Source organism: Phaethon aethereus (genome assembly GCF_964289735.1).
Source record: "Phaethon aethereus genome assembly, chromosome: 2".
NCBI classification, from domain to species: domain Eukaryota; kingdom Metazoa; phylum Chordata; class Aves; order Phaethontiformes; family Phaethontidae; genus Phaethon; species Phaethon aethereus.
Window position 1 is genome coordinate 71,295,170 of NC_138582.1, and position 17,531 is coordinate 71,312,700.

At 48.4% G+C, this 17,531-nt stretch overlaps 1 protein-coding gene across 1 annotated transcript; it reads right to left on the reverse strand.

Annotated features, from left to right (window-relative positions):
- Positions 1-10,272: 10,272 nt before the first annotated feature.
- Positions 10,273-16,004, reverse strand: IRX1 (iroquois homeobox 1). The gene is made up of 4 exons (XM_082014597.1): positions 15,240-16,004; positions 11,667-12,681; positions 11,033-11,105; positions 10,273-10,665 (listed from the first exon to the last, which is right to left on the reverse strand). The coding sequence occupies exons 1-4, from the start codon at positions 15,501-15,503 to the stop codon at positions 10,608-10,610; spliced, it is 1,410 nt and encodes a 469-aa protein (XP_081870723.1). The 5' UTR covers positions 15,504-16,004; the 3' UTR covers positions 10,273-10,607.
- Between the last annotated feature and the right edge of the window lie 1,527 nt (positions 16,005-17,531).

Here is a 17,531-nt window from a genome sequence, read left to right on the forward strand (position 1 = left end):
CTCATCTCTGCCATAAACAAAGTATGTAACCTGGGGAAACCACTTCTCTACTTCTGCACCTCCGTCCTCCACCGGTCTCACAGAGGCAGTGCTTCTCTGTTATGTTCTATGCAGATCTCATCTAGTACAATTTCGCCTCTTCTAGGACAGGGGCTTTCTTCTCTGTAACGCAGAGCCATTTTTAAGAGGATTCCAGGTACTGCTATTGCAAGGCGCAGAAAAATAACAATCACTTCCTCTGGAATTGTGAGTCTGAGCTGTTGGCTCTTTGATAGCCTAAAAAAAGGAAAATGCATAAATTTGAGCAAAGTGTTACTGTCATGGTAGAACCAAAAGCTGATGGATGAGAATGAAGAAAAAAAAAAAAAAAGAAAACCCCAACTTTTTTTAAAAGCAAGACTTTTTGTAGTAGTCTTTGCAGTTTATCTTGCCCTTTGCTCTGAAACAGCTGGTAAAAGATCTTACAAAGTGCGGTGTGGTAAATCTGAACACTGATCTGATCTGTTTACATAACTTACTTGTTCCCACTGTTGCCTGCAGTTAACATATGGATTTTCTTGAAACCAAGCTTATTGGATACATTTACTAAGGCCTGTGAGGTGTTTCCTGTATGTAAATTCAGTGGGCCTGAATATAGAAATTTCACTTGCCCATGAATTTTTCATGTTGCGTACACTTAGAAAATCTAATCTGGGAGGTTCATTACTAGAACAGTTTTATTACTTCTGCTACTGTATCATTATCAGAGAGGTAACAACCTGAATTTAAGTAGAGGAGATGCTTGTTGGATTATTGGGGTTTTTTTTAATTTTGTAGCACCTAGAATTAGTAGATGGAGGAGTCCCCTTCTCAGTCACACGTGAAGAATGCAAATAGTTATTTCTAGCCAAATGCCACAGCTCCCACATTATGCTATTCCAAATAGGTCTTTCTTTCCTGTAACTGTTGTGAGGTGAATTGTTAATATTTGATTATCAATAGTGATGTCACTAGGCAAATGCAACTGTATCACAGGGATCAGCCCAAAGTCAAAACTGAAGTTTACAAGGATCGAGATGAAAGAAATCGATATAAATAACGAGAGGGCAGTGCTACAAGGCTCTGCAGTGGTGGACTTGCTAACCCTAAACACTTCCACCTGAATTCTAACCAGTAAATCAAAGCGCTCGTATCTGGATCAAGGCACTTTCCAGCTTTGCTCTAGCGACAGGGGAATGGGCATTACCCAGAAGCTGCAGGGCGATGTTCAGAGGCAGCTAACAAACCACCAGCTCAGCTTTTCTTTTCCACAGGGCAAGCACTCTAAATGCTCCTCCTCCCCTTAACTTGCTGAAACTTGCAGCTGTGATTCACAACCTGACCAACAGTGATAGATAACAAACCACTGACCTTGAGGGCGGCTTTGTGTGTCAGCCTTCGTATTGCGTCGAGTCACCACACTCCTCGTGTGTGTGTGTTATTTTAAGTAGCACATTTATCAGACAGTACCAAACAGAATATGTGGCCATGTGTATTTTATTAGTGGGTTTTGAGTATTAAAAAAAAAAAAAAATCAGAAAAAATATCCACTTTATTTCAAAAAAGGCTTGAAGGCTCTGACACACTTTAAAAATCTCCTTGTTTTCAGTTACAACATAAGGAATCTATATGGATGCTAATATGTTTGCATTTGTAGCTTTTCCAGACATTTTTTTTCCTCCCTGCACACTGAAGTATAGCAATGTCAGAACTATACCATTCCGCATAACAGGACACATCTGTGGTGAATCTGCACAGAAGCAATTAATTTCCTTGTGGTATTTTTACACTGGGGGCTTAATGCAAGTCCCCATTATACAAACAAAAAGCTCTAGACAGCTCCTGCTGCCTGATAAAAAAAAAAAATCAGATTGAGAAGGGCTGTTTGGCCTAGGACTGCTACAGGCAATGACTTGTAATGAGGCATCCCAACACTAATTACGAAGCTTATTAAAGAGAATTGTCTAAGTTGTACTAAAATGCATGCTATAATCACGTTAAGGGACACATGCATGAGTTGGGGTCCCCCCGTTTCTTCCCTTAGCAAAGCAGACCCACTACTTAATGAAGCCAATTTGGGTCTCTGTTTATAGAAGAGATATTATTCTGCTTGGCAGACTGGTCAAGATGAATTTGATGGAGAGGCAGGTGAGAATCCCAGCAGCTTGGTGATAATTCACACATCATAGCCTTCACAACTAACTAACATCTGCAGGCGAGTGGGCCAAGAAACTGTCAAAACCAAATACTTCCAATCCGGGATTTTATTATTAAACTTCTCCCAAATCTGCACAAAGGTTGAAAAAGCAATATTTCAGTGTACTGTTTCAGGGGGGAAAAAAAAAAAAAGATTAATAAAGATGTTAGGAGGCTGAACTGCTGTGAGATTTGTTTAATTATTCCCCACAGTACTGCCCCAGCAATCTGCTGACATTTAGCCCCGACCTTGCAAATCCTCAGTAAATATTAATATATCAACTCAAACAGGGACCGTCGTTTTATTGGTTCACGGAGCTCAGAGAGATTCGCCACAGCAGTGAAAAATAATGTGCAGAACTGAGGAAGAACGGCTCCTTTGATATCACCTTCTGCTGCACACATGTGCTGGGAGCATCAACAAAATGGAAATTCTGTTACTTTGCCACAGCTGTAGAGTGACACTTCAGATGCCTTTGCTTCTCTTTGTACAGCCTGCTGGAATAATCCCAAAACCACAGTGGCAAGAGATTAGAAAACACACACACACGCGCGCGCGCGCACATATACACGCACACACACACAGAGGAAGAGAGAGAAAGAGATCACATTTTATTATCTGACACTGTGGAAATTTTAATAATGGTAAGCTCCCATCTTAAAATCTAATAAGCTTTGTCCTGAACAATGAGCACGCTAATAAGAGCCAAGGAGAGCTAAGCGCAATCCACTGGAATCTGTTTACTATGGTGACTTTGTTGTTTGCCTCCGTGAGCACCACATAAACTTCTTTTTTCTCCAGCTGCCTATATCGACTGCTTCCTAATGTATTTTATGTGCCTACCAGTCCTCACAAATCCTGACAAAATACCCCAAATTTATTTTCTCCCTTTTATTTGTTTGCCTCAAATGTAAATGTACATTATTAAAATATCTTCTCATAACTACACTGCCATTACTAATAGACGACTGTTTGATGTGGGTCAATACTGCATCCAAAATTCTTGGGTTTAGGGGAAAGGGCTGCTGTGCAACATTTGGCATTCAGATGTATTGAGCTACAGAGTTAATGCGTGATTAATTTTATTCATAAAAATGTTAATCACTTCATTGTGAGATCTTCTTAACATTCTGTGCACCGAACACCTTTTAACTTCTTTTTCACACAAGCTCACAAATGTATTTAATATTTTCAAACACTCTGTTATTACCAATAACACTGGTAATTAAACATACATTTAAAATGCAATAAAAAGCTGGCAAGTAACGGCACGGCACCAAACACAAATGGAAGCCCCTTGCCCACTGCTTCTCCCGTGCCCCCCTCCCCTTTGGCAGCAACTGACCAGCTTCTTTAATGTGCACTTGTTTGCAGAGTCCCGGAGGCATTTTTTTTCCCTCAAGCAAGCTTCAACCCTCACTGACACAGCCGAGTATCGTGAAAATAATTTAGCCCTGTGGCACTATATAGATGGTGCAAAAAATACTTCTGTTCTCAGGGAAGGGATGATAACAGCGCTGGGCACACCGCGGCAGGTTGGGGGCTCCGAGGGTGTTGTTTTGGGTTGGGATGTTGTTTTTTTTTTTGAGACAAGCACTCGAGCCTCAATCTGAGAGTGGTGTCAGGCATTGGTGGGTGTGCCGGCTGCACTCACTGACTTCTTGTTTCCAGCTGGGCAAGGCTATTGTGAGCGTATTCAGCCAATGCACTCATGAAACTGGATAAATGGATTAGTGGATCAGAGACACCATCGGCATCTTCAAAAGGAAAACAGCAGCCTGCAAAAAGACTGACATTTGTGTACTGGGGCAGAGGGTGTGTGAATGCTCTGCCTCCTCCAAAGGGACAAGACAGTGATAAACTTTCCACACTGACCACCTCACTTTGTGCTACAATTGACCAACAAAATAAATGGATTGCTTCATTGTTTTTGAACCGTAGGCAGCACAGGGAAAGCGCTACTTGCACAGCAACAAAGGACAATGTATTGTGTGGGGCCAACAGCTCAAAATAAAACCTTTAATTATCTACGGGTCAGCCATAAATCTGGAATAAAAATAAATGTTACTTTTTAAACTCGCCTTTAATTCTGCACGGAGTTTACGCCGGCGCTTTCTATTCTCTCAGGAGAGGCACTACCAGGACTTGGTGTGTGCCTTGCGTTTGCGTTTTTGCATTAGTTTGACTCTCAAGGAACATGTCGGGAAACAAGTTTGGCTATCAGACATGAAGGATGTCTGTAATGCTAATTAAAGTACGCAAAAGCAGATAAAAGATGTATTTTTTCCACTTTCTAACAAACACCCTTGCATGTATTCTCTTCACATACACAAAAAAGAAGCCAAAACTAGTATTAATAATAGTGACGGGACTCGAGTAAATTAATTCCTCACAGAAGTACATTGTTTAGTTTTAAGAGCTCATATTTTTGAAGTCTTAAATTTTGAATACCTATTATTTCTATGGATTTTTCAGTCTCCTGGTACTTCCAGTGATTCCTGTCCACATGGCTGGTTTTACGGGCAAGCTATGAATGGCACTGCATGGGGGCACCGCACGATGGGGAACACCAACCTCGCCAGGAGCAGTTTCTGTACATTTTCACTGGAAAACACGCCACGCAGGACATGTTTATTACATGTTCTAGTGTTTTACTTGATTTGTTAGTCCCAGGTAAGATTTACTGCTGAAACGTAAAACTTGGCAGCTCGAAGCCTGGAATCGGGCTCCACCTCCCTCCTTGCCGCAGCCCCCGCAGAGCCGGTGGTGGGCGCAGGTCCTGCCGGCTGCCTCCGTGGCCCTTCCTGGCAGAGGGGGACCGGCGGTCCCGCATGGCGCCATTCCACATCTGCCTCTTGCTTCCCGCAGGCCAGCAGGCGCCTACTCCAGCCAGTTTAGGCCACGGCCACCTGGCCCATGGTGGGCAGTGGGGTTTTGGGGCCTGCAGGTGGCACATGTGGGCCTGGTGCTCCTCTCCACCCACTAGCAGGCCTGTAGGGAGGTGGGTTGTGCCAAACACGGGACTTCAGCACGGGGACCATCACTGAGATGGCAGGGGGTCCTCACCCCTGAATTGTGCCCGGGGAAGAGGGAAGGAGGATGCATGCTGGGGCCCATGTTTTGAGGTTCCCTTTCACAGAGAACTTACTACTCATCGGCCCTTCCCCTGCACCACTTGTGTGATGACAGCCTGCCCAGCGTGCCTCTGCCAGCCCCGGCCATTCTTTACACCTTGCCTTTTAAGGACATTTGGGAATTAAAAAAATAAAAATTTTTTAAAAAAAATAAATAAATAAACCCCCAACAAGATTGGAACTAGCCAGGCGATGGAGATGCCCTTTAACGCCTTCTCTCCCCAGCCGCAGCGCAGGCGCCCGGCCTCCGCCACAACACCTGGGCCTGCTGGCGGGCTGGGCCCCCTAAGCCCGCCAGGGCACACCCTGGGTCAGCCCTGAGCCTCTTCCCCGGCCCGGGATGCCCACCCGAAATGGCGGGCACGGGGTAGCCTGCCCCTCCCCTGAGGCGAGGCGGCCCAGCGCGGCCTTTCCCGCCTCTGCCTGGGCGAGGGGGACGGTGCGGGGAGAGGCAGGGCACCGGCAGCCCTTTCCCCGGGGCCGGGTCGGCGGGGAGATGGCGGTGGGCGCAGGCGGGTAGCGGGCACTGGCCGGGGTGGGGGAGCCGGAGCTGCGGGAGTCCCGGCGGGCGGAACTAACGCCGGACCCGCATGATCCCCCGCAATCAGTCGCCGGGTTATTTCAACACGAGGCCGTTTAAGACGGGGCCGGTGGCCGGCAGCGGCGGAGCGCCGTCCCCCCTGCCGCCCCCCGCTCTGCGCTCTTTGTAACAGTCTCATCTACAAGGACGACTGAAACTTTATAGCGCATGATTCATAGAGCGGGGCTGCGCTCCGAGCCGCCGTGCGCGTTACATTAATCAGTGTCAGGCCACTAAAACAGAGATATGAATATGAATTCTCCATATTGCAGGGGAGATAAATGTGATTGTGAATAATTGATCGGCGCCCATGGCGGGGGGGGGGGGGGGAAGGCTGGGGCGAGGAGGGGGGAGGAAAACATGGTCATACAATGAAAGTTACCGGGAGACCTGAGGAGCCCCGCGATGAGGGCCGGTGCGGGGCTCCCGCCGGGGCCGGGCGGCGGCTGCACGGCCTGGGGGCTGCTCCTGTTTGGGAGCGAGCGCATCAAAATCTCAACCAAAGCAAAAAAACAAACCAAAAAAAAAAAAAAAAGGACGACAGGAGCCGGGAACGATAGCAATCATAGGAACGAGCCAGTTTAAGCACGTGGACCCTGCTAATTTTCTCGTTCCCTTTCTCCGGGCTTTTTTTTTTTTTTTCCTCCTTCCTAGTTAAAAATAGACTCCTTTTTCAGAATAGCATAGAAAAAGAATAAAAAATGAGGCATGCATACCAATGAGCACGTTTCATAACTACGTCTCTGTGACAAAGCTAAATCCCCGTAAAGCTGCCGTTTGCTTTTAGTGCGTTCTGGCAACTGCTAATTTCGGAGTTTGCTGAACTCGAGATTGTATCAACTTTTCAGTGCTCTTTCTTCACGGATTTCTGCCATTCTTCAGTTAATGCTAAGTAAATAATAACAGAAACAAGACAGGGAGACAATTTTTACTGGGGGAGGATGGAGGATTATGCAAAGACGTATGAGAAATGTTTTCTGCCACCCTTTTAGATAGCAAGAAAATGTATCTTGCGCTCGGTTGTTGTTCTAAAAGAAGTATTACTCGATGTAGCTCCCATCCGATTCAATGCAAATTTTCCTATTGACTTTATTTATCAGGTCCGAGTCCCGTCATCGTGTTAAAAAAAAAAAAAAGTAGGAAACTAGGACTTTCCAATTTACTCTTATCAGCTCGAAGCATTCCAAATTAAGGCAAATCGTTTAGCTTAAGCTTCTCCTTTATTATTCTTCCTACCGTGTGGTATTTGCTGGTATACATCTGCCAGGGTGGATCTCAATGAAAATGGAAAATATGACAGAAAAACTACGAATTATTTTCCTGCTAGGGTGACGTAAACCATCATTCCTACCAGAGCTCACGTGACAAGCGAAAGCCAGGCAATATGGAGCCCCCGCTCCCTCCCCGAAGTGCGGCGGGGCTCGGGGCCTCCCCGCGGCGGAGTGCGGCCGGGGGCGGTGTGCCCGCACCCCGCCCGGCCCCCGCACCGGCCCCGGCCCCGGCCCCGGCCCCGGCCCCGGCAGCCGCGGAGGGCTCGGTGCGATAGCGGAATGACCGCTCGCACGTCTCCACTCTCGCTGGAAACTTCCTCCAGGAGAAATGGCCACCTCGGTGTGGCTAGCGGGGGAGGCAAACGAAATTACCTCTCTCCTTCAGGTGACAGCTAGGCTAAAGCAACAGCCCTCGGGGACTGCTGGGCGCTTAGGGCACGCACCCACGCGAGAGTTTTTCTCACTTGAACAACACGCTGTTTCTCAGCTCGGCGCTGCAGCTGTCCGTATTACTTTTCGCCTTTCCCTTCCCTAAGGGGGAAGCCACTTGCGCTCCAGTCCTGAAAGTTGGGAAGCGGCTCAAGCACCCTCCACCCGAGAAGGCAGCCCGCGGCTTCTCCCGCCGCCGGCAGGCAGCTCCCCGGGCCGCCCTCGCCAGCCGGAGGGGAGGCAGGAGCCGGGTGCTTCGTCCCATCCACCGGGAGAGGCGGTGGACGGCGCTGGCCCCGTGGGGCCTCATCCGCCCCCGCCGTAACCCCCTCAGCGGGTTGGGAAGGGAAGCATCACAACTGTTGGCGTTACTGGAGGGGAAGGGGGGTGAGAAATTCAAACAAGTAGATGAAAAAAAAAAAAGAAAAAAAGTTCTGCAGCAGAGTCTGCTCTAGAGCTGCTGAGGCTTCCAAAGCCGAAAAACTGCCAGCCAGATAACTAGTGGAAATTATCACTCTCCGGAGGATAATCAAAACTAGAAGCACACTCCGGAGGATGTTGCTGGCTTTCTGGCTGAATTAAAAGCGGGCAGCCCCCCACCCCCGGCTGCGCAGAGCTGCCAGCCGGCACCCCCGGCTGCCGCCGCGCCGGGCGAGGGGACGGCGCCGCCCGAAGCCCACAGAGGGCGCTGCGAGCCTACCCAAAGCCGGGCCCGTGGCCCGCCGCTCGGAACCGCTCGGCTCCGCTCGGAACCGCTCGGCTCTGCCCGCCGCGGGCGGGCAGGGAGCGGGAGTGCGCGTGTAGCCACGCATAAAAGACACACGCACACACTCACGCTCCTTTGCTCTCCAAAGTTAAAGTCCCTTCTGACGTTAATATGCCGCCAAGTAATCCCCTCTCCTCTCCTCCCAAGCCAATTTGGCACCGTCGCCGTCGCTCCGCCTCGCAGAGCATCACTGCGCGCTTTTTATACGCCGTCTCCCCGTTGGAGGAGCGGTGCCCGCCTATGGCAGCCGGGCGGGCGGCGGAGACGAGCCGGGGCCGGGCCGCCGCACCCCGGACCCCCGGGATCCTCGGGGCTGGCTGCGCCGCCCGCGAGGAATTTGGGAACCGGGACCTAAGGGGGGCGAGGGGCAGCCAGTGCGGGGCTGCAGCTATTTCTTAGGAAGTGATAGGAAAGAGAAAGCAATGCCATCAGGTTTCCACCAGCACTGACCAGACGCGCCGTTTGGCTTTACAGGCGTGAAATCTGTTTTCTTCCTCCTTTTTTTTTTTTTTTTTTTTTATTAAGGCGTCTTCCCTCTCCCTGTTCCTCACCGAAAGCTAAGTTGTTATGGTTTGGTTAAAACGGTAATATGCTCTTTTTCTGGAACTGTAACCAACGCTGGACTGCCTGCGATTTAGGAAAAACAAAACGACTAAAAGCCAGAAAGCAAACTAATTGATGCTATGCTGGGAATTGCAGGATGTCAAAATGAGTATCTTTTCAGAAACAGCTCTTCAGATATCCCGCACAAAATGTATTACGTCTGATCTGTTTCTCTGATCCATCTGAAAAACGCAAAAAGTAGAAGCCTACCGCCTCCACGGCTTTGTCAATAGATCTCTAAGCGATAGTTTACTGAGACCCCTCTTCGCTTGCCATGATTTTGCAGCTAAATCAAGATCAATATTCTGATCTCTGACAAGAATTTTATTAATATTTTATTTTAAAATCTCATCTTGTTTCCGACAAGCCCTGGTTTGAGGTTGGTTCAGTTTGGATTGGGCGTCACCACATTATTTCTTAATGACTTTCCCAGCTGCTTCTTTCCATTTTCCACCATCAACAACCATCTGGTATCTTATTAGCACCTCAATGCTCATTTAGTGTTCTCATTTAGGAGAAAAAAGAAGTAAACATTCAAAATATTACACATTTTAACGGACCGTCTTTGGAAGATTAATGCCTTTATAAACCGATAGATTGTCTCTCTCGGTCTCTTTTTAACCAACAGATCGGAATTGCAGAACTTTCTTCTGGGAAGTGCAAGAGCTGCCTTTTTTTTTTTTTTTTCTGCTAAGATTGTGCTTAATCTCACAGGGAAAAATCTGTAACAGTCATATTTCCTCTGTGTTTATTTAAAGCCTAAATCCTTACAAATATTCTATTTCCTAATATTTTTTTTTTCCGGCTTCGGTCTCAGTGTATACCAAAGCACTAAAGCTCTCGATACAATTTAGGAACAGGTTTGGACAGCAAAGTTATACGCCAGGGTACTGTGAGAAAACTTGTCCCTTTCATTTGCAAGAATGTATTTTATAATGTAAGTGGAAGTCAGATCCATTTATGTTCGGAAAATGGATACTACAGAACACGTCTGATTCATCACAACTGAAAAAATAACTTTAATTTTACTACTCAAGAACCAGCTTCACTCAGCTTCTTAAATTTACGTGTATGAAAAGGGAAGCTCGCAGCTTGTTTTTGACAAAATAGCTATAAGATTCTTTAAAAGCTTGGATTTGGTATTTTAAGTTTCAGTTACCCAAAGGCAAAAAGACTTGACTTTTTAGAAAACAAATTATAAATGACTGAATAGTTTTGTAATATATGTATAAGATTTGCAGCAACAGAATACATACCTGAAGAGAGTTCATAATTTCATTTAGTTTATTAGACAAAAATATATGATTTAGACAAGTTTTGCTGACGCGCTATTTACAATCTGAAATCACTCTATATACAGAAAAAACACAAACACATGGGAAACATTTACCAAACAAATAATCCAAGAATGGTTAGAATAACACGATCTGAAATGGTACAATGAAGAAGGGGATCCATCTACAGACTTGTGTAATCGCTTTTATGGATTTGCACCACCTTATTGCAAAAAGAGATTGATGGGAGTCGTTTATATCGTTTCCTTTCCTTTTTTTTTTTTTTTCTGTCCTTAATACCAGTCTTTGTAATATTTTTTCACCAAACCATTTAATCAAGCGGAAGGGAGAGCTGTTAAAATTCTCGGTGTTCCCTCTTGCTGAGCCAAAGAGCTGCAGGGGGGAAGGGAGGAAGGAAAAAAAAAAAAAAAAGAAGTAACAATCTTTCAGAAAAAAAAATCTTTCCTCTAATTGCCTGTCTATTGCTATACCATCGTAGCATTAGTTAATAGCACAGAAATCTTTGTGACTGGCATAATTAACAGAAGATCTTTGAGGTCTGCTGAGTTTCAGAAAAGTTATAGTCTGGCTATGTACAATTGCAATTTAGCCTAACTTTGAAAATATTACAGCAACTTCTGTGTTGTTCTTGTCTGTATGTATTATTATGGTGATGATTAGGTGTTATAATTAGTCTTTATTATTCACTCTGTTTCACATAAGTAACATTCCTGCAGTGAAAACAAACAAACAAACTCACTTGTCACGGACAGGCTGGAAGGGAGATTTTAACGGCTGAGGTGGGGATTCAGTTCTTGGTACATTTTCTCTTTCTAGAAGGAGACAGAAGAAAACAAAACAAAACAAAAACAAAAACAGGAGAACCATTTTAGAATAACAACAATAAAAAATCTGGACAGTGTGCAGAGAACACACCTCCCTCTCACCCTCTTGTGCAGGTATATACATGTGTGCGTGTGCACAGCACTATTCCCTACTTTCAGTATTTAAGGAGTGTGCAAGCTTTTCTTGCCACATTTTTGACTGTCACTGAAATTAGGGGCAGATGAGGGTCAGGAAGGAGGGAAGCAAAGCAAAACTCAAAGGAATATGTTTCACAGCGCTATTCCTGCATTATCATCTTACACGATGGACGTATAGGGCAAGAATGTAATAGCCCACATGAAATGGGCTTGATGTACGCAATCAACGTTTTAAAAAAAAACCAAAAAACCAAACAAACAACCCAACAACGCTAGGGTAAACTGTCTGTAACTCCGTTAAAAGCAATCAGTTACACCAGGACTGAATCTGACACCGTTCCTCAAGGAGAAGGTCATGTGCATGTATTGGGGGTGGAGGAGGGCGAGGTGGATGCCTAATGCATTCATTACCTATGTGTTTGGGACTGGTCCTCTCTGAAGGTTTTTCGCTGCTTAGGGCTCCCAGGGTTGCTGTTAAAACAGAAGGTTGTTGCTGGGCCTGGAGGTGGTGATTGTGATGAGCAGCGTGGTGGTGATTTACTCCCAAAAAGGACCTCACGTTTAGCAGGGAACTCTGAGTGAGGAAAGCCCCATTTGTCCAGTTGTGAAATTTGCCAATCTGGCATGTGTAGAGTCCATGGCTAGGGAGAAAAGCGGGGTGCTGGATCTGTGGAGAAGTGTGGTTAACCTGGGGAGGAGGGGGCGGAGGGGGAGAAGATTTCAGGGTGCCATCAGGACTGGTTGCTGTCTCTGCCAAAGACCAAATCTTGGGTTTGCTGTGAGATGGCATCTGTAAATTGTTCTGTCCCCCAGGGCTGATGATTCGCGTGCTGTTGTCAGAGGTCTCCTTCACCATGGCCAGCGCATCTTTGGGCTTCAGGCCTTCAGACCCTGACAGTGCCAAATCCTTCTCCTTCTCCAAATGCTCCTCTTCGCTGCTTTGTCTCAGGAGCTCAGGCTTCTCCTCCTCTTCCTCATTGCTCTGCTCCCCATCGTTCTCATCAATTTTGTCTATGTCTATGCTCTCCAGGTCGATTTCCTCATCGTCTTCATTCTTCTCGGGGTCCCCCTCATTGTCACTCCCGAAGAGGTTTGCATCTTCTTGGTCCTTACTCCTGGAGCCCCAGGTCACCTTGTTCTCCTTCTTGAGCCGCCGGCGGGCATTGGCGAACCAGGTGGAGACCTGGGTGAGAGTCATCTTGGTGATGATGGCCAGCATGATCTTCTCGCCCTTGGTGGGGTAGGGGTTCTTGCGGTGCTCGTTGAGCCAGGCCTTGAGGGTGCTGGTGCTCTCCCGGGTGGCGTTTTTAGGCCGCCCCGGGTCCCCGTACTGGAACTGTCCGTAGGGATAATAGCCGGGGGCAGTGTGGGCAGCAAAGGTAGCAGGGTGGACACCCGGATTATCTTTCAGCTCGTACTGGGAGCCCTGCAACACATTCAGACAAGCGGAGAGGAAAAAGCACATCAATTATCTCGTTAGCGTCTCTACCAGACCTGAATGGGCGACTCCGGGAGCCGGAATACGCCTTTGAGCGGTGCAAAGGGTCTTCGCAGGCAAATTCGGCCCTCCCTGCTCCAGGCTTTTCACGTTTAGATCAGACAGAGGTATTCCCAAATGATCTCCCCTTCTTGCAGGGAAAGGAAAAGAGAGGGGCTAAACTGGGCTCTGCCAGACGTTATGCGGATTTTCTCCGCGAACCAAACCAAATCAAACGGTGGTAATGCAGCAACTTCGCATTCGCGTCGGCGAGACAATTTTTTGTGCCCTCGAAATTATCGGGCAGGTACTACACCATAGTTACAAACTAATGCCTGCACACAACGTCGCATTTATCTGCAAAATATCCAGGAGGATATTACAAATGCATGCAGAGCATTCTTCTTTGGCCCCAGATCTGCCTTTAAAAGGAGTTGGCGTGAGAGGAGACTGGGGAGATGAATGCACAACTTCAGTGCTAAGACACTTACAATGTAAGAGATTTTCCACACACAAGCCAACTCCCCCACCCCCGCCCCCCGAATCATACACTAAGATTCTGGTGTAAAACATTAACTTCTAACTGTTACAAGAGCCTTTAAACTCTGGAATGAAAACTGATCCACGCATTGTAGAATATGGATATGCAGACACTTTATCTCATAAGTTTTACTTTGATCTGGGCAGAGCAAACACAAATTGTTTACAAGCGTTTAGAGCCGGTGATTTATTTGCAATCAATATTCTTTTTATCATCAGTAGTAAAACACAGCAAGTCAAATTATCCCATCAGGTGTTTTGGTAAATAACATTTTATCTTTCTAGCAACCTCATTAGGCCTCATTATTACCGCAAATTGTCCAGATATTAGCTTAATATTTTAGCTCTTGATTTACAAACACTCAGAATTTTAGAATTTATTTAAAAATATCACCGTTATGGTAAATCACTGCAGTAAAATACCAGGATACTTTGCGAGTAGGAAAGGGAACTATTCCTAAATAGCTAACATTTAAAGCCATTTTCTTTTTTTCTTGCTTATAATACAGTCTCGCTTTTTTTGTAGTCCAGAAACGCATCCTTAGTATTGCTCTTGCGAAATTTGTGTCAGCCTTAAAAAATGAACCGCTTCAAACACGTCCGCAAAGAAACTAATCTAACTTTGTCAAACAGTGAAAAAGGAACATGTATTTTCATTTCAGAGACAAAGCTTATACACAAAGAGAAGCCCGATGTAATTTTTGTAATGTGTTACAGAGTAGGCTTTCTGCGCTTCCTTTATTCCGCTGTCTTTTGTTATTGTTGCTGAAATGATATTTTTTTGTGTGTCTCTGTTGGGAATTCTTTTGAAGAAGCCACTTGTAAATCACTCATTGCTTCTGTCTCAACTTTTACTGCATTTCCAAAATCAAGGTTAAGAAAAGTAGGAAATGAACGCTGTTAAAAGTGCCTTCGTGGGAAATGTTTGCAGCACAAAATGATCTGTTTTCAGATGCTGACCTTTGTTCAACAGCGTATCTACCTGCTTGCCTATATATGTATTAAAAACCCTCAGAAGTTATGCCTTGCATAAGGCATAACTTCTGAGGGTTTTTCACCCGGCTTTTATGTTTCGGGGGGGAGAAAGTGGAACCTGTGCGTACCGCCGCCGGGAAATTTGGAGATACCAGCAACGAAAATGTTTCAACGACACCAGAGATAAAAACAGTTAGCGAAAAAAACAAAAAAAAGACGTTTCACTTTTTAGCTATTACATTCTAAAGAAAAGGGGGGTGAAATAAACCCGAGGACAATCTGCGTGACGGTGATTTGTTCTAGAGTTAACGGCAATAGTGCCTTTCTACTCCGATGCCTATGCTGGGGTGTAGTTGCCCTTCTTCGCTTGATGCAAATCCCCTATATGACACCCGCCACAGTCAGAGTATGAAAAGTTCAGGGAACCGATCGGGCCATTTTTTAAGGCTGAAGGAAAATATCTTGAAACAAACGGGCGTACCGGCTACCGACACCGCACCTCGGCCTTTCGGACGAGACCTGTTCATAGCTCGGCGGCACAGAAAAGGAGCGGGCGGCAAGAGGAGCGCGCCGCAAAGCCAACTGAAACAGCAGGACCGACAACATCACCCGTCAACAACGACACCAATAACAACGACGGGGGGGAACGGGGGAAAAAAAAAAAATAAGCCGAGCTGCTCGGGAAAGCCGACAGCGCGGAGGCAGGAGTCCTGCTCGGCCTCGCCACTGCCGAGAAGAAAAACTCGGAGGAGTTTTGCCCGGCTGGAGGGACGGAGCGGGAGGGGGGCTGCGCCCGCCGACGGACCCCACCGCCCCCCGGCCCCTCTTTCCCTCGCAGACCGCCCGCCGCACAGGCTTCCCTCTCCGCGGCGGACCCCCAGGCCGGGCGGGAGCCGCCAGCGCGGCCGCGCTCCGCTCCGCGCCCTCCGCCCGCCCCCCCGCTCCTCCTGCCTCCGCGCTCGGCGGACCCCCGCGGGGGGGTGGTCACTCACCATTTGGGAGAAGAGGCTGAGGTCGGCGGTGTAGGGCAGGAAGGCGCTGTAGTTGGGGGCGCTGTAGGGGCTGGCGTACATGCCCAGCACCGAGGTGACGGCGGCCGAGCCGCTGCCCAGCTCGGCGCCCGCTGGCCGGCCCGAAGCGGCGGCGGCAGCGGCGGCGGCGGCGGCGGCAGCTGCCAGCACCCCGGGCCGGTCGCTCCCGTACACCGCCTGGCTGGCGCTGAGATACTGCGGGTAACCCAGCTGGGGGAAGGACATCTCCGGGGCGCGGGCACAGCGGCGGCGGCACTGGCGGCGGCGGCGGCAGAAGCGGCAGAAATATTAAAAAAAAAAAAAAAGGGGGGGGAGGAATTATGCAAAAAAAAAAAAAAAAAAGAAGGGGGAGGAGGGAGCCTGAACAGCTGGGGAGGGGAGCGGAACAAACCCGGGCTTCTCTGGATCTCTCTTTTTTTTCTTGCCCCCTTCTCTCTTTACTGGAGTCAGGCAGGGCGAGAGAACAGAAATCGAGCCGATAATTTTCTTTTTTCGTTCTGATTTCTTTCTGTCAGAGATATATTGCACCCTAGGTATGGAGGAGGAGGAGAAGTGTGGAAGGATTCAGTGGGGTGTCTTTCCTCAAATCTCGGCTCTTCTGTGCTCCTAAATCCCTTAGATGTGATCTGATCAACAATTGAGCTCCAACTGATGTGTCTGCCCTTAGGTCCTAGGCTGATCTTTCAGATACAATTTGAAGTTGATGTTTTGATTGGCACCCACTTGAGCTGCAAGCACCGCCCCCCGCCCCCCCCGCCCCCCTCGGTGCAGCACGTGGTGCACAGCCCAGCCCGGGCCACTTTCCTCGGTGCCTGCGTGTGCGTGTGTCCGCGCAGCTGCTGTGCTGTGTGTGTGTGTATTTAATGTTTAGCAATGGGCTCCTTTCAGAAAAGCCCCCACTGCTGTATGACAACCTGTCTACACGATTTTACAGCTGTCCAACATTGGGGTTTTGCTGTTTCGCAGCCTTAGTGTGTCCCCTTTTAATAAAAACAACTGTGTTGCTGTTTTTTTCCACCTTTAACATTGAGTCCCCCTTGTCGTCGTTGGAATCAGGAACAAACGAGAGTGGCCGTGAGAGGAAAAGGGGGTTTTGCAGCCAATTTACCACTAAAAAAAAAAGGAGGGGTATATAAATAAATAATTAAATAAATGCTGTCTATCCATAGCAACCCACAAACTCCACACACGCACAACTTTGCTGAAAGTCAAAAGGCTCCTGGCAGCTCTTCCCAGAAAAAAATCTTTAGGTAAAAAAAAGAAAGAAAGAAAAAAAAAAAGACCCGCAGCTCTCTCTCCCCCCCGCCCCTCCCTTCCTCCTCCTCATGTCCTGTCGAAGGATTGACACTCGGGGACAATTATCAGAGGCAGTTGCGACAGTTCTCGGAATATTAGTAATAAATAATCCCGCAAAGCAACACTGGCGACATGTATGCCAAGGGGCACAGAAGACCCCCAGCCCTGCCCCCCGAGATGGGGGGGGGGGGTGGGTGGCTTGTAGATTGTCAAAACTTCCATCCTCCCGTTTCAGCGGGGACCAAAGGAAATGCATGGCGGCGGCGGAGGGGGGGGCGACGGGGGGGGGGGGGGGCGTGTGCCGCGAAAGGACCAAAACGGGCTGTTGCCATGATCGTCATTAGCAGCAATGATTAGAGGAAGAGATTTTTTTCTTTTCCCTCTTCTTCCCTTTTTCCCCTTGGAGCGGGGTGGAAGGTGCGGAGGGAGACAAAGGACTCCTCTGCGATGGACCGAGGGACGCGGCTGCCTGGAAGGAGACGAGTTGTCACCGCTGTGACCTGCCCACGATGTTGCCCGCTTCCTCGACGTGGCGGGGCTCGCCCGTACCCCGCCGAGGCTGGCAGAGACTCGCGAAGCCCGGACGGCCCCGCAAACTTTCCTTTTCCTACTGCTGCCGGGGCTCTCCCAGCGCCCCCGCCGGGGGAAGCGGGGAGCGGGGGGGCGGCGGGCCGAGGGATGGGCGTTTCTTGCCCCGACCCTCCCAGCCCCTCTGGGACTGCTCGGAGGCCGCTCTGCCCCACGAGTCCTGTCCCGGAGCCCCGGCTGGGGCAGGTTAGGGCTCTGCCGCCCCCTCGGCCGACCCCAGCGGAGCGGCCCCGCGGAGGGGCACGGAGCGGACGCCCCCAGCCCAGCCCTCACCGCCGCGGTCCCCGCCGCCCGGGAGCTCCGTCTTTGTGCTGAGGGGGTGGACGGGGCCGCCGAGGCGAAGGCCTGCTGCTTTTCGGGATGCAAGTG